General features: G+C 50.2%; 2 protein-coding genes across 9 annotated transcripts in view; one reads left to right on the forward strand and one right to left on the reverse strand.

The window, feature by feature from the left end:
* CLUAP1 (clusterin associated protein 1) overlaps window positions 1-12,185 on the forward strand; it is a 29,520-nt gene extending 17,335 nt beyond the window's left edge. For 3 of the 8 annotated variants that reach the window (XM_040255515.1, XM_040255567.1, XM_040255526.1), the window contains 7 exons: window positions 221-362; window positions 2,223-2,295; window positions 3,159-3,236; window positions 7,139-7,246; window positions 8,371-8,426; window positions 8,709-8,765; window positions 11,113-12,185. In XM_040255515.1, the coding sequence (XP_040111449.1) occupies window positions 221-362; window positions 2,223-2,295; window positions 3,159-3,236; window positions 7,139-7,246; window positions 8,371-8,426; window positions 8,709-8,765; window positions 11,113-11,259 (661 nt within the window). In that variant the 3' untranslated portion in view covers window positions 11,260-12,185. The remainder of the gene's footprint in view (window positions 1-220; window positions 363-2,222; window positions 2,296-3,158; window positions 3,237-7,138; window positions 7,247-8,370; window positions 8,427-8,708; window positions 8,766-11,112) is intronic. The other 5 variants (XM_040255537.1, XM_040255587.1, XM_040255557.1 and 2 more) reach the window with 3 other exon arrangements.
* A 1,744-nt stretch (window positions 12,186-13,929) lies between these two features.
* Window positions 13,930-26,318, reverse strand: part of NLRC3 (NLR family CARD domain containing 3) — a 29,436-nt gene continuing 17,047 nt past the window's right edge. Inside the window, exons 8-20 of the mRNA XM_040255502.1 lie at window positions 26,218-26,301; window positions 24,750-24,833; window positions 23,114-23,197; window positions 22,469-22,552; window positions 21,796-21,879; window positions 21,187-21,270; window positions 20,548-20,631; window positions 20,032-20,115; window positions 17,939-18,022; window positions 17,465-17,548; window positions 16,710-16,793; window positions 16,243-16,326; window positions 13,930-15,942 (exon numbers count right to left, since the gene is read on the reverse strand). Coding sequence (XP_040111436.1) covers window positions 15,852-15,942; window positions 16,243-16,326; window positions 16,710-16,793; window positions 17,465-17,548; window positions 17,939-18,022; window positions 20,032-20,115; window positions 20,548-20,631; window positions 21,187-21,270; window positions 21,796-21,879; window positions 22,469-22,552; window positions 23,114-23,197; window positions 24,750-24,833; window positions 26,218-26,301 — 1,099 coding nt within the window. The 3' untranslated portion in view covers window positions 13,930-15,851. The remainder of the gene's footprint in view (window positions 15,943-16,242; window positions 16,327-16,709; window positions 16,794-17,464; window positions 17,549-17,938; window positions 18,023-20,031; window positions 20,116-20,547; window positions 20,632-21,186; window positions 21,271-21,795; window positions 21,880-22,468; window positions 22,553-23,113; window positions 23,198-24,749; window positions 24,834-26,217; window positions 26,302-26,318) is intronic.

Below are 26,318 nucleotides of genomic sequence, written 5' to 3' on the forward strand. Positions count from 1 at the left end.
CATCTTAATTTTTGATTAAATGTATCTTCCTTTTGTGGGGAGGGAAGAGAAAAGGAGAAATTGGCTTTTGTTACAAGAATGACGAACCTCCCCTAGTTAAAGGCTTTCCAGAGAAAGCCAGGATGGAATCTGGAGCTCTGAATACCAATTTCAGACTACTGTATGTTTGTGTATTGGTTAATCTTTCCGGTGTTTTTTTTTTTTCATTTTGTTGTTTTAGGCCAGCGTTTATGGATGAATATGAGAAGATTGAGGAGGAATTGCAGAAGCAGTATGAAATTTATCTCGAGAAGTTTCGGAATCTGGCTTATCTGGAGCAGCAGCTGGAGGACCATCACAGGATGGAGCAGGAGAGGTTTGAGGTGAGGGCCAAGTCCCTTCTGCCCAGACCGTTGGTTCGGTTCCAGTGTGTTGCTTTGTACTTGTTGACTTGCCGATTTATAAAGAGCATCATGAAAAAAAATATTGGATGAGTGTTTTTTTCTCCCTGATCAGGCTCATGTGGTTCTACTGTTTTCCTGGTTGTATAGGCTGGACTCAAAAGTTGTCAGGTTTTTGATGGCAGGTTTGGTCAGTCAGGGCTACAGACAGGGCCACCACGTGATCTGGGCAGTTGGTTATAACTGCAGGCTTAGAAATTCCTGGGCTGGCTTTAATGCTGTGTTGTCTTGAAATTCTTAATAATTCTAAATTGCATTTTATTTTGCACTGAGTCCCACAAATTATGTAACATATCCTGAGGAAAGATCTAAAAACTTGCTTGGTTAATTCACTGGAAGATTTTCAAGCCCTGGTTAATCAAATCATCCAAGACTGGCTTTTCAGAAACTGCTTTATAAAGAATTGTAGTTTATTGAGTATTATGGGAAATAGGTATGACCTTGAACCTGACCAGTTGTTTTACAGGTTCCTCTCATCCCAGTGTGTAAAGTCATTTATGAAAGAGTATTTCAGGTCCCAGCATCAGTTGATAAATATGGAATCAGAACTAAGGAAGTTGGATCGCTGTCATTTTGAATTGTCCTTATCCCCTAAGAATATTTCTCCTTAACTCAGGAATCATCATTTGAAATCTGTGTTCACAGTGAAACTGGCCTGCAACCTCCCTTTCCCCTGCTGTCCTTGACAGCTTTTGGTATAAAGGTCATCCTTGCCTTCTTAAGAACCTGGACATTTGAATTAGGTGACGGTACTTAGTTGTCCAAGAGAGCTGGCTGTGAGTGGCTTATCATGTTTATCTGGACAGGGAACCTGTTACCACTCTTGCTTCCGGCAGAGGCAGGAGTGGGGGACCCAGGACAGGCACATTTTGAGGGCAGTGAAAAGCCCCTGGGGTTCTGGAAATCTTAAACACTGAGCGTCTGGGAAAGAGCAGTAAAGAGACAGTGAAAATAAGCTGACCATTTTGTACTGTTTCTGGGCCACCCCGGGCTCGGAGAACATAAAGAAGAACACGCCTCGGGATGCGAGTGGGCAGCTGGCGGAACTTCTGAGGGGCCTCTCCCTGCCCACCGTCTTTTCAGTAGCACCTGCCAGCTCACACCTGCTCCTGGGCTTCTGGTACCTTGTCCCTGGGAATATCTCATCGAGGGACACTGCTTCCTTTGTAATGTTTAGAACAACAGCACCTTTTTTAAAGCTGATTTCCTCTCCTATTTTCTCTTGAGAATAAGCAGGGTCCCATTTTATAACCTATCTCAAGTATTGGCTTTTTAAAAAAATATCCTAGGAATTAAGATGAGTCTTTCTTTCTTTCTTTTCCTATTTGATCACTTCCACCATTTAGCACCTCTCAGGGCTAGACTTGTGCAGGGGAGGAAAATGGTAAAATTCCTGCTTTATTTTATTAGCAAAAGGCCCAGAGTTGATGCGTCTGTTTCTGTGTCCACGTCCCACACCAGCACAGGTGGCAGACATTTCGTTGTGTCATCACTTTTCTTTAGAGGCAGTTGGGTGTGATGGAAGGAGCGTGGGTTTGGAGGCCGGTCAGGCTCGTCTTGGCCAAATGTGTCCTTGCTGGGAGCCCCCCACTTCCATCCGGCTCCGGGGGTGATGACGGAGAAGGGGTATCCGGTTTCCTCTGCAGTCAGTTTTCCTCCCCTTCCTGTAGCTCAGTCTTTTCTGCTTTTGCATCACAAGTCTAGCAGTACTTACATGGTAAAGAAGAATAAAACAGTCCAAAAGGGTCCTTTCTCCTGGCTCTTGTTTCTCCTGCTCCACAGGAAACTGAGAACACTCTCCGTCTGATGCAGAACAAGCTCAAGGAGGAAGGAAAACGTCTGCTCAAGAGCGGAAGTAAGTCCACACGTTTAAACAGATGTGCTTTTTCTGGACTAGTGTTTTCAGCCTCGGAAAACTTAACAGGCGCATTTTATTTTTTCAAAAGGTGATTTCCTCACAACTTTTATCGGTACCATTTTAATTCAGGAGCTTAAGAGAGTGTGTTAAAAATTACATACCATTTAAAGCACAGTTGGTTTTCATGCCAACTAAAACCTTATATTCCCATATTTAAATGATAGTTATCAGTTGGAGTTATATATAACTGTGGAAGAAATCTTGTCTTCAGCAGTCTGTAGGGTTCCTTATTTTAGGGCAAACTGAGGGGCAGCAAGCATTGTGATGAGGTACAAGTGCATCTGCTTGAAGGTAGCCCCCACCACACCCCCAGCACATGTCCCCCCAAAGGCCAGAGTCCTTTGTCTAGGCTCTCACCTACGGAGAAATGGAGGCGACCTACATGTAAGACCTAGATTCTGGGAAGGAGTTGTCCCCGAGGCTGGTCAGGCCACTTCATCCACAAACTTCACCAGGGTGTCAGGCCAGCCCTGGACACAGTAGCAGCAGCCAGTCATCATGTGGGGTTGGTGGCTGCGTCTCCGAGACACTCTTCTCGCTTATTTCTCTCTTCTTGCGATGGCTTCTCTCATGTGCTCGCAGGAAGTGTCCCCGGGACAACAGGCATGCGTGCTCTCTCTCTGTGTCTTTTCCTTCTGTTATCTCTTTGCTGTTGTACTTGTTCTCTGCCTCTCTCTCCTGAATCTTAGGAAACTCTGTTTGGAAGAAGCGTAGGGACTGCTGGGGAATCCTATGGGGTGAGCTTAGAAAATTCCCTGGGCCTCTCTAGCCAAAGCAGCAGCTCACCTTTATGGTTCCAGGTCAGCCAGGAGTGCCTGACGTGGCCCTCAGTGATAAGCCTGCATGGAGTGTGTCCCCCTCCGAGAGGCCCGGCACAGGTAAGAGCCTGGTTCCCTTGCATCCCGCTCTGCCCTGGACCAGCACATCGAGACCTTTCTCACTGAGCCTGCTTTATTCTTCTGAACTCAGACCTTAAGTTTGTGATCCATAGGTTTGGGATCTTATGAAAGAGATTCTCATGCGTATGTGTGATTTAGTGTTTCTGGTAAAGTAATTTTCAGTTTAAACCAGCCTAATAAAGGGTGATGCTTAATTAGCTTGCGGTGAGCAAAGAAGTCAGGAAAATAACTTATGAAGCGCCATTCTCAGTTCCGCTCATCCTGAGCTACTTAAGCTTCCCTGTCTGTCTTTGCTTTTCTACACATGTGAGAACATTGCCCATAGTGGAAGTGAAAGTGTTAGTCACTCAGTCGTATCCAACACTTTGCAACCCCATGGACTGTAGGCCTCCAGGCTCCTCCGTCCATGGAATTCTCCAGGCAGGAATACTGGAGTGGGTAGTCATTCCCTTCTCCAGGGGATCTTCCTGACCCAGGGATTGAACCCAGGCCTCCTGCATTGGAGGTGGATTCTTTACCATCTGAGCCACCAGGGAAGCCCACCAGGGATATAAATGAGGAGAGATAGAAAGGAAGACTTCCTAACTTTTCTTTATCTGTGAAAAAGTCCTCCTGAACAGAACAACCCAATAGTACATAGACTTGAATCGGAGGTGAGGATGAGCAAAATCCAAGATCTGGAAGAGATCATTTTGTTCAGGCTCCTCTGTGGGTAGCTGATTTAACCCAGCAAAGCGTTATTGAGTATAGGTTCTGGGTGCCGAGGACGTTTCAGTGGACAGTAAATGGGGATCCTAGCCTTAAATGAATTGACAGGCTGGCGACATGCTTGGGGACAAACAAGCAAGCTGTGGAAGGTGAAAAATGCCACTGCGGGGAAGTGGAACAGGGTCACAGAATTGCAGTTGTAAAGAGGAGTCAGGGGAGACCATGAGGAGACTCTGTTTAAACAAAAATTAAATCAGAGGAGCTGGGAAGATGGGAGCTACCAGAGAGGGAAAGTCCAGAAAGGCTGGCAACCGGGGCCTAGGGTCAGGGGTGAGTTTCGCTGAGCCAGGTAGCATATGAACACACAGGGCTCAAGCTGAGGCAGTTCAGTGAGCTGGAAGGTGGGTCATGTGCTTGAGGGCTCACATCCACTGGAGACCGTTTTCTCTGTTAAGCAGGAAGTGAAGTCACCTCAGGTTTGGCTTTGGGGTTTGGAGTGAGGGGTTTGAGGGAGAGAAAGGCTGAGTAATTAGAGATGGAAAAGTGCCATAGGCCCCAGAGATTAAGAAGACTAAGTACTTTGTTCAGATGCCCAGTAATAAAAGTCAAGGGTGACTCTTCATCTCCCCACCAGCGTCCTAAACCTTGTTCCTGGTGGTTAAGTGTCTAACTGAATCCTCTGTAGAATTCAAGCACTGTAGCATTAGGACTGAAGGCCTCCTCTGACTTTATAAAAGTGACCCAGGCATGTCTTGAACACAACTGAGTAGCCCGGTCATGGAGTGGAGAGCAGATATTCACACGTGGCGCGCACACTTCCCGGGCGCCTGCCCCGTCAGGTGTCGCCCCAGCGCCCAGCGATGCAGGAGGCGCCGAGGGAGCTCCCTGTCCTGAAGCCCTGGCTGTTCCTGGCCACGAGCTCGTGTTCTTGAGCGCTCGAAACATGGCTAGGCCAAATTGAGATGCACTGTTTGTAGCAAATACATACCAGATTTTGAAGACTTGATATAAAAGGAAAGTAAAATTACTCATTAACATTTTTTTGTGTTGGTTACTTATTGAAATGACGTTTTAGGTATATTAAGTTAAATAGAGCATTATTGAAATTAATTCACCTGTTCCTTTTGCTTTAATGTACTTACTGGAAAACTTTAAATTGCATCTGGGGCTGGCATATTTCTGTTGGACAGTGCTTATCTAAAAGAAACCTATAAAAAAAAAACTGCCTATAGTTTAATTACTGGGGTTTTGATTTGAGTTCCTCTGAAATAGCTAATGAAATGGAGCATCTTTTTGTCCGCTTTTGGCTGTCTGTATATCTTCTTTGGGGAGATCTATTCTAGGCCTTTGCGTATTTTTTAATTGGGTTATATATATTTTTTTAATGTTTATTTATTTATTTGGCTGCACTGGGTCTTGATTGTGGCATGTGGGATCTAGTTCCCTGACCAGGGATTAAACCCAGGCCTCTTATGTTAGGAGCACTGAGTCTTAACTAGTGGACCACCAGGGAAGTCCCTGGGTTGTCTTTTTATTATTGAGTTATATGTTCTAGATAGTAGACCCTTATGTGATTTGTGAATATTTTCTGTCATTCACTTTCTAGGTGCTGTCCTTTGTTGTTACAGAGTTTTAATCAAGTTCAGTTTATTAATTTTTTTTTTCTTTTATTGCTGTGCTTTTAGTGACATGTTTGAGAAACTGCTGAATTCCAGGTCACCAGGATTTTCCCATGTGTTTTTTCCTTAGGTGTCTTATTTTAATTCTTACTTTTAGATCTCTGACCCATTTCAGGTTAATCCTTTGTGTGTGGTATGAGGTAGGGGTCCAGCTTCATTCTTTTGCACGTGGCTGTCTACTTGTCCCAGCAGCAAAGTCTGTTCTTTCCCTGGTGAATCTTCCCAACACGCTTGTTGGCTGTACTCATGTGTCGCTGACAACTCGACTTCAGTGATTTTTGTGTTAGCACTGTTAACTTTATATGCTTGACTCTCAGTCTGTTGCTTCGAGTTGTCAGAACAAATCATACTGAGTCTGAGGTGCTTGTTTTAATGTTGGGTTAAAATCCATGGTATCATTTGCTTTGTATTGTATGGGGTGAAGACTTAATGTCAAATTTTTTCTGGAGGAAGTAGAAAGTGAAATAATCTGAGGAGTGATTTCACATTATGGTCATTAATTTGTATTAATATCTAATCCCATTCTCTGTAATGGCTTTTATAAGGAGGTGGTTTTTGGATTGATTGTGCTGAGGTCCTCTCAGGATGCTCTTACTGACACTTTCTACAGCTGCTGGCTCTGGCCCCCGTGCTGTAGAGCACAGCACTTTCCTCCAGGGTGGATGGAAGCAGAGAGTGTTTCCTCAGAGCCCACCCAGATGCAGCTGCCGTGTCATCACTGTCTACGGCTGGGCCTAATAAACAAAGCACTATCATAGATGAACAGTGACTCTACTTCCAAAATGTCTTAAGAGTCAGTGATCAGAACCGCAACTGCATTCTTCCAGTTCCATCCTTCTGAAACCTCTGCCACTCTCTGGGCACAAAAAAGTCTGGCTGGGCAAGTGATGTCTTTTCCTCCCCACTGTGGAAACTCCTGTAGGTTTATAGGAAATGTTCGACCTGCACAAGACTCCAGAGGGGTGTTTAGGAGATTAATGTAAAAGGCTGTTTCGTTGAGAACCACTCTTTATCTTTGTAGTGAATTTTCTCCAGTTAAGAATATCACGGTCCCCAGTTTTCATTGCCAGTTACCAGGCAGTCGTTTGTCCCAGGCAGCCACTCAGGCCCTTCCTGGCTTGCCTCCAGGCTTGTTTTGCTGAACAGAGAATGGTTCCCCCCCAACCTGCAAACTAACAAAGAACTTCCAACTCCCTTGACAGCTGGCTGTCAGTGTTTTAGTTTTACATGCTGGAATAGTGTTTCTGATATAACTGACCCACTTTTTTCTTGTTTTGAAAAAACAGTTTTTTAAAAAAACTAGCCTATCCTTGTCTGCATGAACCCTTCCCTAAGGAGCTATAGGCAATTCCCAAGAGACTTGTAGAGTCAGATGCATCCCAGGAAAAGCTGAGCAGCACAGATGGCTCTTCACAAGAGCCTCACTGGACAGGGGCTGTTTTAGAGGGAATGATGGAGCTGCTCTTTTGTTTTGCCTCCTTGTATCCCTGCCAGGAAACGATGACTCTGACATTGACATCCAGGAGGATGATGAATCCGACAGTGAACTGGAAGAGAGACGGCTGTCCAAGCTGCGGACGGCCATGGAGGTGCTCATGCAAGGTACCCCAGCCTCGCTCGCTCACCCCCTGCCCTGCTCCCCGGGCCCAGGAAACCGCAGCCAGACTGTGGTCAGGGCTGCTGGGTTTCCAGGCCCGTAAGCACCTGCCCTGTTGTTTATCAGGATCTTTCTCTTAACCTGCCTAGTGGTCATCTCTGCTGCTGATACTCTTACCTTTGGCCCCAAGAAGAGCCAGGGCTTGTAGTCTGGTGCTTCTCACAGAGGCCACGGAACGTACTGCCTCCACCGAGGAGCTGAATTCTTTCCTTTTTGGGTCCAAACTGGTCTCAGTGCATTTACGTTTATGCTCAGAGAATTAATGTACAGATAAGGGACCTACGTGAGCATCTCTGCTGTTAAAACCTGGTTTTAGTTTCTGCCTTCTCACTGCAAAAGATTCAAGCAGTAAAATAACGTGGAGTGAATGTGGGTGCATCCGTGGGGCCTTCCTCATGTCCCACTCCCTACCGAACAGGGGTTGTGGCTTGGGGCTGGGTCCTTCTAAAGTGCCTTTCTGCACATGCAAACACACATAAATATACACATCACACACATCACCGGGGGCCTTTCTCAGCCTTCAGGGGAGTGCATCTCTCTGCCTCTACGTGGGAAGGATGGCTCTTGAGTTTTTGCAGAAGTCATACGTAGATGACATTGACTTCCAGAGGAGGAGTGGAGAACCACTTTGGTAATGATGCTGTTTTGAAGGATAAGATAAGAGTGATACTTACTTTTTTTTTTACTTTTTGAAGCCCAGATGTGGATCCCAGTATAAGTGATCCTGGCCCACAAAGCGAGAACTTGTCTCTTCAGCAGAGAGCACACACCTCCATGTATTCTAGTGACAGGGTTCAGGGATTTTATTTTTTCCCCTGGGACATTTATAGGATGCATGTTTATTTTTCCAATCCATGACTCATGCTCAGATTTCATGGCCTTGTTCCTCTTTTCCGAAGTGGAAATGCAGCAGATCTGCTCCTGGTACGCTTCTGAGTAGCTGGATGCTCCCTAAGTCAACTTTTTAGTGTGAATTCTTCTTCCCACTTTCCAAAAGGAAAGCAGATCTTGGTGCCCACTTCCTGCCTGTCTCATAGGTTCTCATACTCTTCACACTTCTCTTTTTCAGGACAACCAAGCAAGCACGTCGTGGGCACGATGCAGGGTGGAGACACGGACGATGATGTGAGTCCTGACCAGCCCCTTGAGCAGCCCTGGTCTTGGTGGTCCTGGGCCAGCCTTGTAGACTAGGTTGACCAAGGAGCTGAGTGCATCTCACCAGTTTAGTATAAAGAGCTGCTTCTCAACCTGGCACGTTGCTGGGTCTGTGGCAGAGCTTGGCCTCCCACGGAGCTGACCTCTCATCTTTGCTTGTTGATGGCTCATTTCTTTTCTTTTCAAATGAACTTGCTTGCCCTACTTTGGTTTTTTCCTTCTCATTGTTCTTTCCATTCTTGCTTTCCAAAGATGGAAGCAGCACCAGCTTTCTTAGGTAAATGCAAGACTTCCAGCTCCAAGAAGCAGGTTGGTTTTCTTTTTTGCCTCATCCATTTGTGTGTGTGTGAGCTGCTCAGGGCCAGCAGAGAACCTCCCCCAAGAGTGACGCCCGGTGTCCAGGGCAGGAAGCCACTTATGTGGTTTCCACAGTGGGTGGTGGAATTACCTAAAGGTCCCTGTGTTAATGAGGAGGAGGGGGTGGATGCTGAGCCATGAGACAGGAAAGGTTGTCAGGCCTCTGAACTGTATCCTAGAAAAGAAGGGCTGCTGTTGAGGGCTGGGGTCAAGACCAGCTCCATTCTTGGGAGGGCACATAAAAGGCAGGCTCTCCCGAGACCAGGGCCCAGAGAGGCTGTGATATGAGGCTGCCGGTGCCCTCAACGTTATTGAATGAATAACTGACTATGGGCCAACAGAATGGGGTCCGGTTGTTGAGGCTGCACCATTCACTGCTCTGGACCTGCTGCTTTGTTGAGTCCCTGGCAGGGCTGTCAGGCCCAAGAGGTGAAGGGTGATTAGATTGATGGAGTCAGAGGCCTTCTGTCCAGGTAAATGCTTTAGGCCGATATTCTTCAAAAGATGCCCTGATTGGGTCCCAGCAGTGTGGCCTGGGGAGCACTGTCTGGCCCCCCTTCTTAGGATTTGCTTGATCGTTGGTATAGCTTTCTACTTTTCTGAGCGATCACCTTGTTTGTAGTTTAAAGTCTCCTCTGTGCCTGTTGCTGCTTGTTTATTTCAAGGAGGCTGTTTCCATGCAACACCTTGAGTCTGTCCTTCACTTGTTCACTCCTGCACTCGCCAGGTCCTTGTTGAGTGCTGGTTACGTCCCAGGCACTGTTAGGGGTTGGGGAATACAGCAGTGAACAGAACCAATCCCCTGCCTCCATGAGGCTTATATTCTAATGGTCATCAAGCAGATACATCAGGGGTCATTGTGGTAAGAAAAATAAAGCAGGTTCAGGGAAAAGAGTGACAGGGATGAGGGTTCTGACTGAGTAGTAGTGGGGGGGTTGTGCTTGGGAAGGGCTGTGAGGAGTTGGGTGGAGGCATCCGCAGGGGTCTATTCAGAAGTGAAGGTGGCGGTAGCAGCACTTGAGAAGCGGTGTTTCTAAGGTTGGAGCCGTCAGGTTTTGTTAATTGGACATGAAGTGTTAGAAATGCCCTGGTTGTGGCTTCGTTGGCTGAAAGTGTAGTCCTCACATTCCCAGGGCGGGCAGACCTCAGGACGGGGCCTGGAGGGCAGACACGAGGTCTGGCTTGGTCAGTCTGAGTCAGTCACCTGCTAGGCATCCACATGCTAGTGCTGAGAAGCCAGTTGTGTTCAGGTCTGGACTTAAGGTCTAAGCTGGAGACTGAATTTGGGAACCTCCTTAAGACCACCAGGAGGGGGGACATGATTGCTTGGGGAGGGAGGTAGAGAGGAAGAGCAGAGGCCTGAGCCACCTCTGTATCACAGCGGGCAGGGAGGGAGAGCGGGTCTGCACGCTTGACTAAGAAGATTCGAGAGTGAGGGGGGCGAGCACAGAAAAGGGTCTCGGGGGAGGGAGCAGACTGGTGTTTGGGTCAGGAATGGAGAACTAATTACCTGTAGGATCTGAGTCCGTTGACTGTTTCAGTCTTGGGGGCCTCGATGGGAGAGTGTGGCTGGAGGGTGCTGAGAGGGCAGAGAGCAGGGCCTGTGTGAACTCAGAATTTGCTCAGGGGTTTGCTGTGAGGCCACAGGAGAGCAGGGCTGAGTAGCTGCGGAGGAGGATGGGTTATGTGTTAGGGTGTTTTATGTTTTTGAACAGGGAAATTGTGCACTGGTGGGAATGGTCTGTATGGAGTGACCGACCATTCTGGTTTCCCCAGGGGTACAGGACCTGCACTTTGAAAAAGCTGGCTGAGTTGGTGACCCTTATCCAGATGATGAGAGAGAGAGAGAGAATGTTTCTTTTAGTTTGCTCCTTACACCCATTTCCTGAGTGGCTTTCCATCCAAAAGCCAAAGTAAGCCCCGCCACCTGTCTTCAAGCCCCCATCCTCCTGGCTGGCTGCTGCGACGGGGGGCGCTGAGGAGGAGCTCTGGGCCTTCACGAGCAGATCCATGCTGCTCCTGAGACAGAAGCAGGAAAGCCACCTGCAGCAGCAGCCTCGGCTCACATGCTGGTGTTTCAGGACACCCTTACGTATGTGTTACTGTCCCAGCCAGCGGTCTGTAGATCCTGGCCCTGTGCTTATGCCCCACAGTCTGACTGTTTCTCTTCCAGGCTCTCCCTTCACATAGGTTTTGCTGGTTATTGAGCTGCTAGTGAAAAAGCAAGGTAGGGTCTCTGCTGACATGACATCAGCAGCCGGAGGGGTCCCTCAGCTGTACTTAACTCTCTCTCCTGCAGGAAGACTTGGAGGACAGTGAGATTGACGTGGAGGATGATGAAGAGGACGATGACCTGGAGGACGAGAGCATGGCGCTCTCAGCAGCCAAGCCTAGTCGAAGAGGCCGGAAACCTGAGCCCCTGGAGGAGAGTGACAGTGACTTCTGACCGTCGTGCCAAGGGACCTAGGCAGATTAGAAAACCCTCAGATTTGTAGGGAAAGGGGGAATTAAGGAGGCAGAAGAAAATAGGCATTTGTTGGACAAGCCAGCTGGACTTGTTAATGAAGCAAAGCCTGCTTCTGGTTTTGTTTCCTGGGTGTTGCTCACACATTCCAAAGCTTAAACAAGAACCGGACCCAGCCCCACAGAGGATTTTTTTTTTTTTTTTTTGCCCTTTCTATCTCCTAAAACTTGGGAAATGCATGTGTTCCTAGTGACTCACATCCACAGGGCAAAACCTTTTGAGAAATAACAGCCAACACCATACAAGTCTCGGCTGTTATGTTTGTCACACTTTTTCTCTCAAAGTCAGTGGGACCTTCCCAGACCTGGGGCTGAAACTGGGCACAGGACTCATTTCAGGAACTGTAGGGCAGTCAGGACATTTACGTTGTATCAGCTTTTGAGTCTAGGCTTTAATTCACTCTGTAGTCTTATTTTCCTTCTTCTGCACGTTCACAATACCAAGCTTTAAATGTATTTTACTAACTAAAGTTTTCTGAAAGAAAGTAGCTAATTGAGATGAAAGCCAGCTTTCCTTGAAAATCAGGCAACAGAGGGATGCTCCAGTCCCACACTTCATTTTCTCTCAGGCTGATGTTCCTCCTTAGGAAGGAGGAAATTAAGGGAAGAGTGTTGGTACGTATTCAGGTTTCTGACTTAAAAAAATAAACCATATTGAATTTAATAGAATAGCACTAGAAGAATTTCCCTTTTGTGAAGCGAGAAGTGACAGGTATGTGGATTTTGCTTTGCTTTGGTTTTGTTAATATAGAGAACAAGCACAGAGGAATTTTTGTTTACTTTTCAATTATAAAGTCAGAAGACTTGTGAAGTTCTTTATCTCAATAAATGTATTTTATACCATATTTTTATACTATTAAGTTTTATTTGAAAGTATAATTATTTGTACTTATAACATATAAATACTTCTTCAAGAAAAGTTCATGGATTATTACTGGACGTGTGACTTTTAGGAGACAGTGTGACAGTTATTTCTGTCTTTGCTTTCTTTTTCTGTCTTTCCCTAAATTTTACATAAGAGATTACTCTCTTTTTTGTAAACATTCAGTGTTCAATTAATTCACCAATAATTTGAGCTATCCCATCTTTGATAAGCTGACTGGGGAGTAAGTGTGTTGGGAGTCACGCAAACCTACTTGAAAGCCATGGCTTTTAAGCACAAGTTGCATCTTCTTGGATGTTACAGCTATGGTTTAGCTGAATCTGACCTGACTTCTATTTTAAAAAAAACAAAAAATGTATTTGTTTCCCTCATGAGATTCTTTCTTCTGATGGGCTTTCCCATGGGAACCCTGCCCAAGTCACAGATGATGTGGCCCGTGTTTCTAGGTAATTGTGTCCCAGAATGAAGCTCAAGACAAAATAGTATTTTAAGGAATATAAAAATCATCAGTCCCCAACAAGAGAAAGTTTTCAATGTCTGGTATCAAAAATTACCAGGTGTAAGAAAAGTCAAGAAATGACCCAGAAATGCCAGTCAGTCAGTGGAAAAGGACGGACAATTATGACTGTATTCCGTATATTCAGACAACAGAGGAAAGCGTGAGCAGGCTGTGAGATGTGGAAGATGGAAAGTCTCTTAGACTTTGATAGCTACTGGAGGTTTAAAAACCAAGAGGGAAACCATGCACACTGAGATAAGAGCAGATTAGACACTGCAGAAGAAAACGTGCTGACCCTGAAGAATCGGCAGGTTTTCCAGTATGGAATACAAAAATGACCCCCCAAGTCCCACTGTGTTGGTTATCCATTTATTGCCTCAGCTTCAAACTCACCTTCTGGTCTGCTCTATGCTGGTGAAGCTATTGCTTGTCAATCTCCTTGGAAGGAGAGTTATGACAGACCTAGACTATATTAAAAAGCAAAGACATAACTTTGCTGACAAAGGTCCAAGTAGTCAAAGCTGTGGTCTTTTCAGTAGTCTTGTATGTATGTGAAAGTTGGGCCATAAAGAAGGCCGGGTGCTGAAGAACTGACACTTTGAAACTGGTGCTGGAGAAGACTCTTGAGAGTCCTTTGGACAGCAAGGAGATCAAACTGCTGCTGCTGCTGCTAAGTCGCTTCAGTCGTGTTCTACTCTGTGTGACCCCATAGACGGCAGCCCATCAGGCTCCCCCATCCCTGGGATTCTCCAGGCAAGAACACTGGAGTGGGTTGCCATTTCCTTCTCCAATGCATGAAAGTGAAGTCGCTCAGTCATGTCCGAACTCTTAGCGACCCCATGGACTGCAGCCTACCCATCTCCTCTGTCCATGGGATTTTCCAGGCAAGAGTACTGGAGTGGGGTGCCATTGCCTTCTCCAGGAGATCAAACTAGTCAATCCTAAAAGATGCCCACTCTGAATACTCATTGGAAGGACTGATGCTGAAGCTCCAATACTTTGGGCCATCTGATGTGAATAACCAACTCATTGGAAAAAGACCCCAATGCTGGGAAAGATTGAGGGCAGAAGAAGAGGGCAACAGAAGATGAGATGGTTGGATGGCATCACCAATTCAATGGACATGAACTTGGGCAAACTCGGGGAGATGTTGAGGGACAGGGAGGTCTGCCATGCTGCAGTCTGTGGGGTTGCAAAGAATTGGACACGACTTGGTGGCTGAACCACGTGTTAAGCATGGTCAGTGGGAGGCTTGAGAGACTTTGAAGGGGGAGGGGGCTCTCCCTCCAGTTCTGGTGCGGCTTGCATTGAGGTCCCTGGAGAGCACATTTTAGCCCCTGAGGTTTCTCCAGTGCTAGTTCCCTGCGAGGCACAGCTGTCTCCAGCATTTGACTGCTATGACTCTTGTCCATCACCTTCTCAACTCAGCCAGAAACAGTGCAAACCAGAAGACAGTATAGCAACCTCTTGAAAGTGCTGAAAGAAAAGACTATCCTCCTGGAATTCTATACCCAGAAACAGTACCTTTCAGAACCAGTAATCTAGTGAAGATTATATAAGACTTAACAGTAAATGTCCCTGCCTTCCAAATAATGTTATTTATAGATGATTCTTTCCCCGCTAGTCTTGGATCCAATCAAAGCTCTTAAGTTGTTAAGACTCTTTAATAATAAAACAGTCCCAGCCTTTTTGTTTTTTTCATGATGTTGACATTTTTTAAGAGGCCATGCTAGTTTTTCCCAGAATACCCCCCAATTTGGATTTTGTCTGACTGTTCCTTCATGATTCGATTCAGATAAATACTTTTGGCAGGAATAGTACATCAGTGACATGTCCTTCTCAGCCATCACACTGGGGGCACAGGGTGTCCATTTTTCCCATCATCAGTGATATGGAGTTTCATCACTGACAAGGTGACATTTGCAAAATGTCTCCATTAAAAAAAATACCAGCATATTCTATTTTTTTTTTTTAGCTTGTGGGATCTTAGTTTCCTCAACCAGAGATCTAACCCATGCCCCCTGCATTGGGAGCACAGAGTCTTAACCTCTGGAATGCCAAGGAAATCCCCAAAATGTCTCCATTTTTATGGAGCCTTTGTAAATACCTCTGTGGGGTGATACTCAGAGACTGTGTGATTTCCTCCCTTAATAGGATTTCATTCATGGTTATATCATCCAATGATGTTTCTTGCCCAAGTACCCATTTTTAAAGAAACATTTGGAACAGTAGTTCCTGTTCAAATTTAAAAATGATAATTATAGCTTCCATATCCATTTTCCTTGGTTTTGTAGTCGAAGAACCCCTGATGTTCATTTGGAATAGTTTTCCTTCCAGCACTGAAAGGCATCTGAGGGAGTTTATGCCACGTGGAAGCTCAGTTGTCTTGCTCTCATGGGGAAGCTGTAGATGCAGAAGTGCTTTGGGGAACCTAATACAGAAAGATAGTATGAAGACATCGATGTTTAACATGGTATTGATAACCACCATGCCAGATTCCAAGTGACATACAGTGGACATAATCTCTGCCTTTGAGAGATTTTGTAATGGGTGAAAGATGACAGAAACCTTGGAGAACGTTTTTTGTCTGTGCTCCAGAATCCTATAATTAAAGCCTTCCTTTCTCTTCAAATTTTGTTTCCCTATGACTCTAAAGATCATACTCCTGTAGCCTTTTCTTTTTGAAAAAAGATGTTCCCTCTGTCACTGATGCCAAATTGACGCTCTTCATGGGCTTGAAGATGGCAGTTCATTTCAGAGTGAGGGAGTGATTTTATCCAGGGCAATCATGATAAGAAAAGGTAGGGGCATGTTAAAGACCCCGGGATATAAACAGGCGCTGACTGGCTTCTTGCTGAGCTCTGAGGCCCATCCCTGGGTCCCTTGGCAGAAGACTGTCTGTTCTCCGTGCTGTAGCGGAGCGTCCATCTCTCCCCTGCCTGGACTGACCCTGGACCAGGAGAGGGGCTCTTATCCTCCTCTGGCAGCCCCTTTCCTGCCTCCTTGCAGGAGACCAGCGCTCTTGTGGGTCAGCATCATTCCCAGACTGCAGGAAGGCACCCTTGAGAAATGGTCCTTTTGTTGGAAAGCTTTCAGCTGTGTGTCTACTGGATCCACCAGGAACTTGTTTTGCTCACATTTCCACAGTGCACAAGGGAGCGTTTGTCTTGATAGCCTCCGAGATCATCCTGGCACCAGACTCTCCAATGTGGTTTCCCTGGAGACTGGAAGAGAAGGATCAGGTCAGGGCTTGAGAAACTGGCTGGAGGCCTGAAGGTCCTGATCAGTGAGGAGCAGGTGGTCACTACCTGAAACGCTAAACCCAGGTGAAACTTTCGTGCTTCCACTGTCCCATGGACGAGGCTCCAATGGCCCCCTTGTATATGGAGTTCCCTGTAGAGCTACTGGCGGACTGGGGTCAGCTGACTCCAAGGTTCAGAGGGGAGGCAGGGCCTGACCTGGAAGCACTTCTAAGGGTGAACCAAGCTGGTGGGAAGGGGCAGGTGCCGCTGAGCCCCACTCACTTGATGTGCCGGAGCCCGTGGTTTCCAGACAGTGCAGTGGCAACGCATATCGCCCCCTCCATTCCCAAGGAATTCTCTTGAAGACTAGGCAGAGAAGAGATGGAGATGCCACAGTGAGCCCTTCAGGACAGAAGGATACGCCCAGGAAGCAGCACGGCACTCTCTTGGAGGGACCCGTCTGGGCCTCACTGGTCCTCAGGTGTCATAGCAACAGCCAATGGCATTTAACCCCAAGACCCAAGTCTGTACGCAGCCAGGTTGTCTTGTGCAGGTGCCACGGAGGACGTGTGACCAAAAACGCGAAAGGGAACAAACCCATCCACAGTACTGACTAATAATGACTGTAGTGTCAGCTGTTTGTATTTTGAAGGGAGCAGCTATAGCGGAAAGCAAGTATTATGCTACGGGGGAGTCCAGAAGAGAAGCCGGCTGCCCTGAGGCACAGGTACATCTGTGCAGCAACTCACTTGAGTCTCCGGAGACTGGAGTTGACCTTGAGAGCATTTGCCAGGGCTTTGGCTCCGGCCACCTCGATGGTGTTTCCTCTTAAGCTGTTGAGAAAGGCGGGAACCCTGAGGCGCAATCTCAGGCACAAGGACAGCCGAGAGGGGAGCCCGGCACCCCTTCAGGTGAGCTAGGCACCTGGGTGGAGGCAGTGTGGACTCAGCAACTGTTGGGGGTGAGGTTGCTCCTCCCTCGCTCCTGGGCATAGAGCAGGGACTGGCTCTGGGGAGCAGGACTTGGGGAGGGGTGAGGCCAGCCCAAGCTGGGGGTCTATTGGAGCCCTCGTCCTCCATGTTCATTCCAAAGAAAGGGGCAGAGGCCAGAGAGGCAGCCCTCCACCCGGAGGTGCACGTGCACGTGGAACCCCAGCACTGCAGGAGCAGCGAGGACCAGACACGCCCGAGAGCCCCACAGAGCTCGGGCTGGAGCTCGAATCTTCTCACAGGCTGGGTCAGTGGCCACTGCCCCCTCCCCAGGGCCCCTAAACGGCCTGGGGACATGTTCAGTCTGGGCAAGGCCAAGGAGAAGAGGACCCACGAGTGACCCCCAGGAAAAGAGGGTGACGGGGCTGGAGAGACCGGGGCTGCTTGATCTCTCTGAAGGCGTTGAAGTGATCTGGGAGTTTCCATGTACATGTCCCCCTTCCATATATGATCACTCTGAGTCAACAGCTTGACTCCGTGAGCAAGAGGCTGTAGCCAGGGACTGGAATACTTACTCTAGAATCTCCAAAGTTCTGTTCACAGCCAGGGCCTCCCCGAGTGCCTGGGCCCCCGGAGCACCAATGGAGGCTACCTGGAGACTAAGAGGAGACGCGGTCAGTGCAAATGGGCAGCTCCCATCCCGCACACCTGCCGGCCCAGCTCCATGGGCTGACACCCTTCATCTCCACCCCCTTGACCTAGGGCCGAAACTGGTGAAATAGCGCTGAAAGTTGTTGGCCTGTGGTGTGTCCAGAGAAGGCTGCATCTCCTGCCCACACTGATGCCAGGCAGAGATCTGGACACAGGAAGTGCAGGTGTTCTGGAGAGTTTGGGGGACACCCCCAGAACCCCTAGTTCTTACTTTTTAGATGTCTGATGTCCTAATCACTAACATTAAGAAGGTCAAACCCACCTGCCTTGCCTGGGAAAAACAGGGATGTTTAGTGTGGAAAGATGGCTAAGGGCCAGCTGTGCATGTCAGGACTTACTAGAGAGCAGTGAGGGCTGTGTTCACCTTCAGCGCGCTGGCCACCGCAGAAGCACCTTCGTCCCCGATGGCGTTCTCCTGTAAACTGAACTCAGAGCCTGACCCCTGGGTGCACGGGACCCGAGCCAATGCTCTGGCAGGACGTGCTGAACTTGGACCTTCTAGATTTAAATGAGAGCACACACCCCACCGTAGATGATCTCTGGGGATCACTGCACCCCCTGTGTGGCCACTGCCCCATAGCCGCCCAAGACTGCTCAGTGGGCTGGAGTCTGCATGTGTCTAGACCATCAGGCAAAACAGAAACAGACACATGGAAATACAGTCCACAAGAAACTGGTGTGATTTTCAAAGCCATCCCCAAAATCAAAGCCCTCAGTCCTCAAGCCATTCTTGCTGGTCAGTGTTTTACAGCTTCCGCCCCGCCCTACTTTTTCTTCCACATTGGAGGAAAGTGGCAGGCCCTGGAGCAATAAATGACTAAGAGTTTAGTTCAAGTGGACATTGGCACATTTGAGGGAGCAGTTTGCATTGACAATGTTAGCAAACATTTAAGTGCCTTGGGGACCATCAAACCCAATCCTGGCCTCTTGAAACTCAGGTGGGGGAACGTGTGAGATGAGAGTCACCAAGTGTGAGGTGCCCTCCCCAGCGTGGTCACAGAGGCTGCTCGGCAGAAATAGGTCTAGATCAAGCCCGCGGGTGAGAGATGGGGGCGGGCCTGGCACATCCAAGGAACCCAGAGGAATTGGGTCAAGTTGCTAGAGGGTGGAGTGAGACCCCAGGGGTGCAGAGGAAGCAGAACTTCAGGGCTGTGGGAGCCACACTGAGGGCTGGACTTCACTCTGCAGGCACTGGGCAGCCAGCTAAACTTGTCCAGGACGGGGATGGATTGACGTTTGGGAGAGATCTTTGGCCAGCAGTGTGAGAGGAGCTACTGGATGTGGAGGCCGCGGCGGTGAGGCAAGTGAGTGACGCTAGCCGCCTGGACAGCGGCTGTGCGGGTGGAGGGGGCTGGGTGGAATGTTGGGAGGAGAAGCGACAGGACTTGGGAGATGAGCTGCGGTGGGAAGGGAGAAGGATGGTGATCTTTCTAGCTTGCACAGTTGGTGGCCAGAACACCTCACACGGTGAGGAACCAAGAAGCAGGCTTGTGGAGGAGGTAAACCAGGTCCACCCAGGGGGAAGTTGAGTGGGCAGTGGACATGGGGGTCTGAAGCTCAAGAGAGAGGACTTCAAAGGGAATTGGAGCCCTGGGTGAGGAGGAGCTTCTAGAAAGAGACATCATTCAGGGAAAGATGACCCAGGATAAGACCCTGAGGAATAGCATGTTCAGAGCCAAACGGAAGGACCTGCCAGATGGCGTATATCGGAAGCTGTGGGAGCATGAAAAGCAGGTGAAGCTCAAAGGTTAAACACAGAGTGAGCACCTCACTCAACAGGTCTGCTCCCAGGCGTGCACGAGAGAATTAAAAGCATGTATCCACACGCAGAAACTCGTGCGTGAACGTTACTCATAATAGCCCAGAAGTGGAAACAGCCCAAATGTCCATCAGCGGGTGAGAGAATAAGCATCATGTCTGCCCATGCAGTGGAGTATTATTTACTCATAAAAAGGAACGAAGCCCTGATACATGCTACAGTGTGGATGGACCTTGACACCGTTACACTAAATGAAAGACGTGAGTCAGAAAGATCACGTATTCTATGACTTAAATTTTGTGATTGTAGATTAGTGTTTGTCAGGACTAGGGGGCTGGGGAGGAAGTGGGGAGTGAGTGCTGATAAGCATGAGGTTTTTCATGGGGTGACTGAAGGGTTCAAAAATTGATTTTAGTGATGGTTGCCCGGCTCTATAAATATACTAGAAACCAGTGACTTGTACACCTTAAAGAGTGGATTATATCTCAGCAAAGCTGTTATTTTGTTAAAAAGAATATATATATATATATATATACACACACAACACTAAGTCAGATGGAAACATGCTCTCTGGCCCTAGAGCAGAGGAGGCTGTGTGCTGAGGGCAGGAGAGCCGGTGGGCAGTAGGGTGGCTGACTCTGCACCTCCCACCCCCTTGGAGGCCCCACTTACTCAAGGCTGGTCAGGCTCGTGTTGAGCTGTAGTGCTTGTCCCAGGGCCTTGGCAGCACCGGCCTGGATGAAGTTCCACTGCAGGCTGGGCAGACACACACACACATGACCACATGGCCCAGGGCAGAGCCAGGAGGTCCTGGAGCTACAGAAAGGAGGGCCTTCTCCGAGGAGAGTGACCAGAGGGGGTGGAATCCTTGGGGATAGGATCCTGGCCAGGGTGGGCAGAGCTCCTGCAGCCCTCCCCCAGGCTGGTCCCAGGGGGTCATTGTGCACTCCGGCCAGTGGAGGGGCCCTTGCGTGGAGCGTATGACACAGCGCACCGTGGGCACCCACCTCCCACCACTGGCCTCTCCATGGATTGGCCCCAGGAAACAGAGCAGGGGGCCGGGCACAACCTGCTGAGGCCGTGCCGGGGCGGGGACCCTGCACCCGACTTGGCCTCCTGCCTCCCCTGGTTGAGTGGGGCCCTGCCGCTCTGGGAGGACAGGGCTGGCTGGGGGCGCCATGGACTCACTGAAGGGATGTGAGGGCGCAGTTTTCCCTCACTGCCTCTGCGACGGCCTGGGCGCCCTGGTCGTGGAGTAGGTTGGCTGTCAGGCTGGGCAGAGGGGAGCGGGCAAGTGAGCCGGAGCCAGCAGTGCAGCCCCCATCCTTGCTCCCTGGGGATCCAGACTACTCCTGGATCCCCAGCCCCACCCCAGGGCTGCATCTTGTCCGCTGGGATTGCTGGGCTCAGGCTCTCCGGGCACTTGAATGTGCTCCCGGGCACCGCGCCTGCCATGTGTCCTGGGGGTGGGCAGGGAGCAGGCTCTGCTTGGTGGGCCTCCATGCCTGGTCACCTGCCAGGAGGTGGCAGAGCTGCCTGATGACTCACTCACTCACTCCTGGCCCCTGTGCTGGGAGCCCCCCACCCCGGTCCTATATTGTTGCAGGGGGGCAGGCTCAGGGCAGGGCAACTGTCACCACTCACTCCATCCTTGTGTACTTTGCAGCATCAGAGGGGGATGTGTCAGGGTCACCGCCAGGCCTCCCGGCCACCCCCCCAACCATGTCCTTCTCCCAAGGGCCCGCCCATCAGCTCCCGGCCTGGGGTGGGCAGGGCACCCGGTGGCATAAGAGAGCCTTAGGAAGCCCTGCCTGCCCCCTCACATACTCTAGGCTCTTCAGGGTGCTGTTGGTGCAGAGAGCACGCGCCAGATCCTGGGCTCCCTCTGGGCTGATGGAATTTTCTCGAAGGCTGAGGAAAGAGAAGACCCTGAGCTGCTGATAGACAGGGGAGGCCTTTGGTGGGGTTGGTGGGGGGGTGGTGGTGCGGCATCCAGGTGCTCAGGCTGTTTAGAAGCCAGGAACCCCAGGTGGGCCCTGGCTGGAGGCGGGAAGAGCCCGGTCCAGGAAGCCCCCCTTGCAAGGCTTGCCAGCCACGTGTTCCCCTGCCCAGGACTGTCCCAGGAGGAAGAGGATAAGATGCCAGGACCTCAGAGGTGTGAGGGGAGGGGCAGGCTGGAGTGCTTGTGGCTGCAGGCTTGCCCTCAGGAAGGGGGTGGCAGACCTGCCCGCTGAGGCTGCCTTCCTCCCCCATCCCCGTGAGTGGGGGTGCAGGCGGCCGGGCTCCAGCGCCAAGCTGCCCAACTGTGGCTCTTCCCCCTCCCAGGCCCTCGGGGTTGGGGTGGGAGTGGGGACTTCTCAACACCAGCCTTTCACTCCATGTCCCAGAGTCCCTTCAGACCCCCAGCCAAGGAACGGGGGGAAGGGCGGGGCTTACTTGAGGCTGAGGAGCGACTGGTTGGCGCAGAGGGCCCCCATCAGCGCTGCCACTCCCGGGTCGCTGATGGAGTTGCTTTGCAGGCTGCAGACAAAGGACAGGGTGCCCTGGGCGTGGCCACCTCAAGGCCTGGGAGGAGTCCAGCCGGGGTCATGGGCACTGAGTGCAGCAGGGGGCTGGGGGCCCTGTGCCACCCCCGTGCCCTCCTCATTCCTCAATCCTCTCCCGTGCCCCTCAGTCCAGCCCCTGCCAGCTGAGGGCAGGTGGGTGCAGCACCACCAGTGCCAGAGTTTAGACGTTGCCTTGATTTGGGTGGCTCCGCGTGACTTCTGAGGGTACATGTGTCTGCAGCCCCCGGAAAAAGCGGCATAGCCAGGTGTCCCCACTCCCCACCACGGGCCCCGGAGCCAGCCCCCTCCACAGCCACCTAGGCCAGCTCCTAAAGGGCACTTGGTGCTTGTCACTCTGAGAACTCGAGAACCAACACCAACCTACTGTCCAAGGAGAGGGAGCTGGCCGGGTGGGCTGGACGGAGAGACGTTCAGAGCACAGACTGTCCGGGGTCACGAGCTGGTGGATTCTGACTGACCTCCACCAGGACCCACCCCGCTGCTGGCCAGGGAACCTGGGCGGGGAGTCATCCTCTGCCCACAGCCACCCCCTGGGGACTCACTCCAGGCTCTTCAGGCCCTGGTTCACCATCAGGGCCTCCGCCAGGGCCTTGGCGCCTCCATCGCCAATGCTGTTACTGGAGAACCTGCAAGAGAAGGGACATGGGTGGGGCAGCCGGGCGGGGTGAGGCCAGGAGGGGTCAGAGTCCGGGAACCCTCCAGGGAAGGGCTGTCTTTGGTCTCAAGGGTGCCCAGTACACAGTTTCTTCTGCCTGAGGCCGGCTGGCAGGTGGCCTTTGTAAGAGATCAAGGTAGCAGTGTCCTTCTCGACTCCTTGACAGGGACAGGGCCAGCCTTTCAGCGAGAGGCATCTGTGATCTTTATATGAATGTGGCTGGGATGTCAGTAAAGGTGAGCTTGAGGTTGCACCTCACTCCTTCCTGGGAATCTGGATCTCCATTCTCCTGGCTCAGGGTTTTGGAGTCCAAAACCGGCTATCTAGTACCCATGCATTCAATCATTCATTCACTCATCCATCTGCTTACCCACTCATTCATCCATCCATCCATTTACTGACTCATCCATCCACCCATTCAGCCAGCCAGCCAGCCAGCCATCTACCCACCCCATGCTCACAAATATCTGTGATACGCTCGGCACTGTGCCAGGCACGAAGGGTACCAGTTTGGCCCTTCTGCATTTCTCACATGAGCTCCTTCAGACTCCTGTTTTGCTTCAGGGCATCTGCCATCTGCTGGGTTCCCACTGGCCCGATGGAGTTCTTCTGCAGGCTGAAGGAGAAGGGTCCTTCGGTAAAGCTGGCCACAGGCATTCCCAGGCCAAGGATAGTCTGGTTCAAGTTTACCGCAGCATGGGGGAGGGGTCCTTGGATTGTTGCCAAAATGTTGCTAATAGACTGATGTGAAGACTAAGAGGCTACCGGTGGGGGCTTCCCTAGTGGCTGAGTTGTAAAGAACCCTGCTGACAATGCAGGGACGCCGGTGCGATCTTCCCTGGGTCGGGAAGATCCCCTGGAGAAGGGCATGGCAACCCACTCCAGTATTCTTGCCTGGAGAATCCCATGGACAGAGGAGCCCGGCGGGCTACAGTCTATGGTGCCACAAGAGAGTAACACACGACTTAGCAACTAAACAACAAAAAAGAGGCAAGGGCAGCTGGGCCCTCCCTTGAGGGGCCAGAAAGCAGTGACCAGCGGACACTGTTAATATCCATCAACTTCCCAACTGGAGACTTTCTGAAGACTTCTGCATACAAGTCCCACCGGCCCCTCACCTGACCAGCCTTCTCAACACTCAGCAGTCTGCCTCCATTCAGACCAACCAGCAGCCTTCCCCCCAACCCTACAGTCCTCCTGAGGGCAGACCCTGGCTTAGGCTCCTCGTCTGCAGAAGCTACCTCCTCTTACGCTAAATCTGGAGGAGGAAGACACTACAGGAGGAGCCCTATGTTCATCCTAGAAGGACAGGCAGGCCAGGACCTCATCTGTATGAGGCTAACTACAATCTACACAAAATGGAACTTTCCTTGGTCCCAAAAGAGCAGGGGGAGAAAAAAAACCCTCCCCTCCCGTAGACTATTTCCTTGAGGAAACTAGGGATTATAAATCCTTTCCCTGTCCCTTTGAGAGTATGTAAATCTTTTTAAGAGCTATTAATAGAAGTTAGCCTCTTGCCAGACTTACAAACTAGGAATGTCTTTGGTAAGGGCCTCTGCACCATCTCTTTGAACCCTGCACATCAAGGAAGGGAACACCTGGTCCGGCTATAAGTGCCTGCTTGTCATAAAGATAGGAGTTTTCATTTTCCTCGGCATGAAGGCAGGAGGCAAGCATGGACGGCTCCCCCTCCCGAATGACAGGCAAATTTAGGATAAACTAAGTATGACAAACGGTGCTATTCCAGTTCTCTTGTTTGAGGACAAGCTATGGTCTTTCTGGAAAACCCACATGTAAAGGGTTGTGTCTGCTTGGCTGCAGGAAAGGGTGAGATTCCTTTCTGTCTTTGCCATTCCACTGGCGGATCACCTGGGATGCTCCCTGCAGGCTAGCTGAGTGCTTACTCCAGTAACTAAGCTGTTTCGTACTTTTCTGCATTTGTGGAGAGGATTTCCCATCTTGGTGGGAGGCTCTGTTTGTAATTATTCCCCCAACACCCATTCTCCAGAAAAGCAGTGGACGTCAGGTTTTCCAGGGGCCATGCAGATGGCTCAGAAAGCCTCCGGGCCTTGTCCCATCCACCTCTCTGTGCAGGAAACAGAGAGGCCCTTGGGGAAGGAGAAGAGAGGAGAGAAAACCGTTCTCTGCCAGCCAGCATGCCCACTCACTGTAGCACGGAGAGGGTCCGGTTGGTGGCCAAGGCCTCAGCCATGGACCTGGCACCGTCGTCCCTGATCCTGTTGCTCTGGAGGCTGTGGAGATAAGGAGAGGCATCACTGGTGGAGCCCAGGAGGGTGCCTGGCAGGCCCTCACCCCACACACCCAGGCAGTGGGGGAGCTGGCCCTTCCCACCGCTGCTCTGGCCTCAGACTTTCCCTGGGTTCTCCAGGCACCTGCCTGCTGGCTGTGGACAAGGAGCCCCTGATAACTGGACCACAAGGTCATCGATAGTCTGAATTACAGCTGAAACATGGCAGCCAGGTGTTGGTGAGGACGTAGAGAAAGTGGAGCCCCCATCCCGGTTGCTGGTAGGAACATTAGACGGTGTGGCCTCCGAGGAAACCAGGCCGGGGCCGTTTCCTCAACAGGTTAAACACAGGGTCACCTGTGGCCCAGCAGATCCCACTGCTATGTATCCACCCGGAAGACCTGAAAAAAAGGTCCTTACATGCTTGTACACAAGTATGTACAGCACAATAGCCAATAGGTGGAAACAACCCATGTCCAACAACTGGCGAATGGATAAACAAATCGTGGTCCATGTAATAGAATATTATTCAGCCTTAAAATGGAATGAAATACGCATGCTTCGACACGGATGAACCTTGAAAACATTCCACCGGGTGTAAGAAGACAGGCACAAAAAGTCTTACTGTTTGATTCCGTTTACACGAAATCTTCAGACAGAAAGCAGATTGGTGGTTGCCAGGGGCTGAGGGGAGAGTGGGGCATGGGAAGTGATTGCTGATGGGTAGAGGGACTCCTTTTAGGGGGATGTAAATACTTAGGAACTAGACCGAGGTGTTGGTTGCATAACTGTGACTATACTAAGTGTATACACTGTACATTTAGTACATTTGAACTGAATGTACATTTGAACTGTACACTCCAAAATGGTAAATTTTGTGTGAATTTTGCCTCAGTAAAAAGAAGGAAATGAGCAAAACAAACTGACAGTAGGCATTAAGGCATTGTATCCATCAACTAAGGATGGATACAGCCACTGGCCCCTTAAAGGAGCCCAGCAAACCTCAGCAAACCATGGGAAGCATCTGGAAGATGGGATTTCAGTGTCTTGGAAGACACCTCAGGGATCATCCTGATGTCATGGCCTTGGGGACCTCCCACTCATGGAGACAAGAGCTTTTCCTCGAAGACTGTTTTGCCTGTCAGACCTCCTTGTACCTCTGCCCCTCTTCTCCTCCCTCCCCCGTTCAGACCCTGAGCACAGGCGCGGTGAAGAGCTGGACTTAGAAACTTGCTCAGCACACAGGATGCCCTGACATCCACTGGATGGGAGCCAGTATCTTGTGGCTGCTGTTGGGAATTACCTCCCGCTGCACAGGTGGCACCTGAGGAGATGGTTTTCTGAGCCACCTCCTGGGGGCAGAGAGGCAGCAAGCAGGTGACATGTACCTCAGAGAGGCCAGGGTGCGATTAATCTTCAGAGCATCTGCCAGCGCCTTGGCCCCCTGAGGTCCGATGGAGTTACTGCGGAGACTGGCGGAGGAAGAGAA

The sequence above is a fragment of the Oryx dammah genome, unplaced genomic scaffold (assembly GCF_014754425.2).
Source record: "Oryx dammah isolate SB20612 unplaced genomic scaffold, SCBI_Odam_1.1 HiC_scaffold_2, whole genome shotgun sequence".
Taxonomy (NCBI): domain Eukaryota; kingdom Metazoa; phylum Chordata; class Mammalia; order Artiodactyla; family Bovidae; genus Oryx; species Oryx dammah.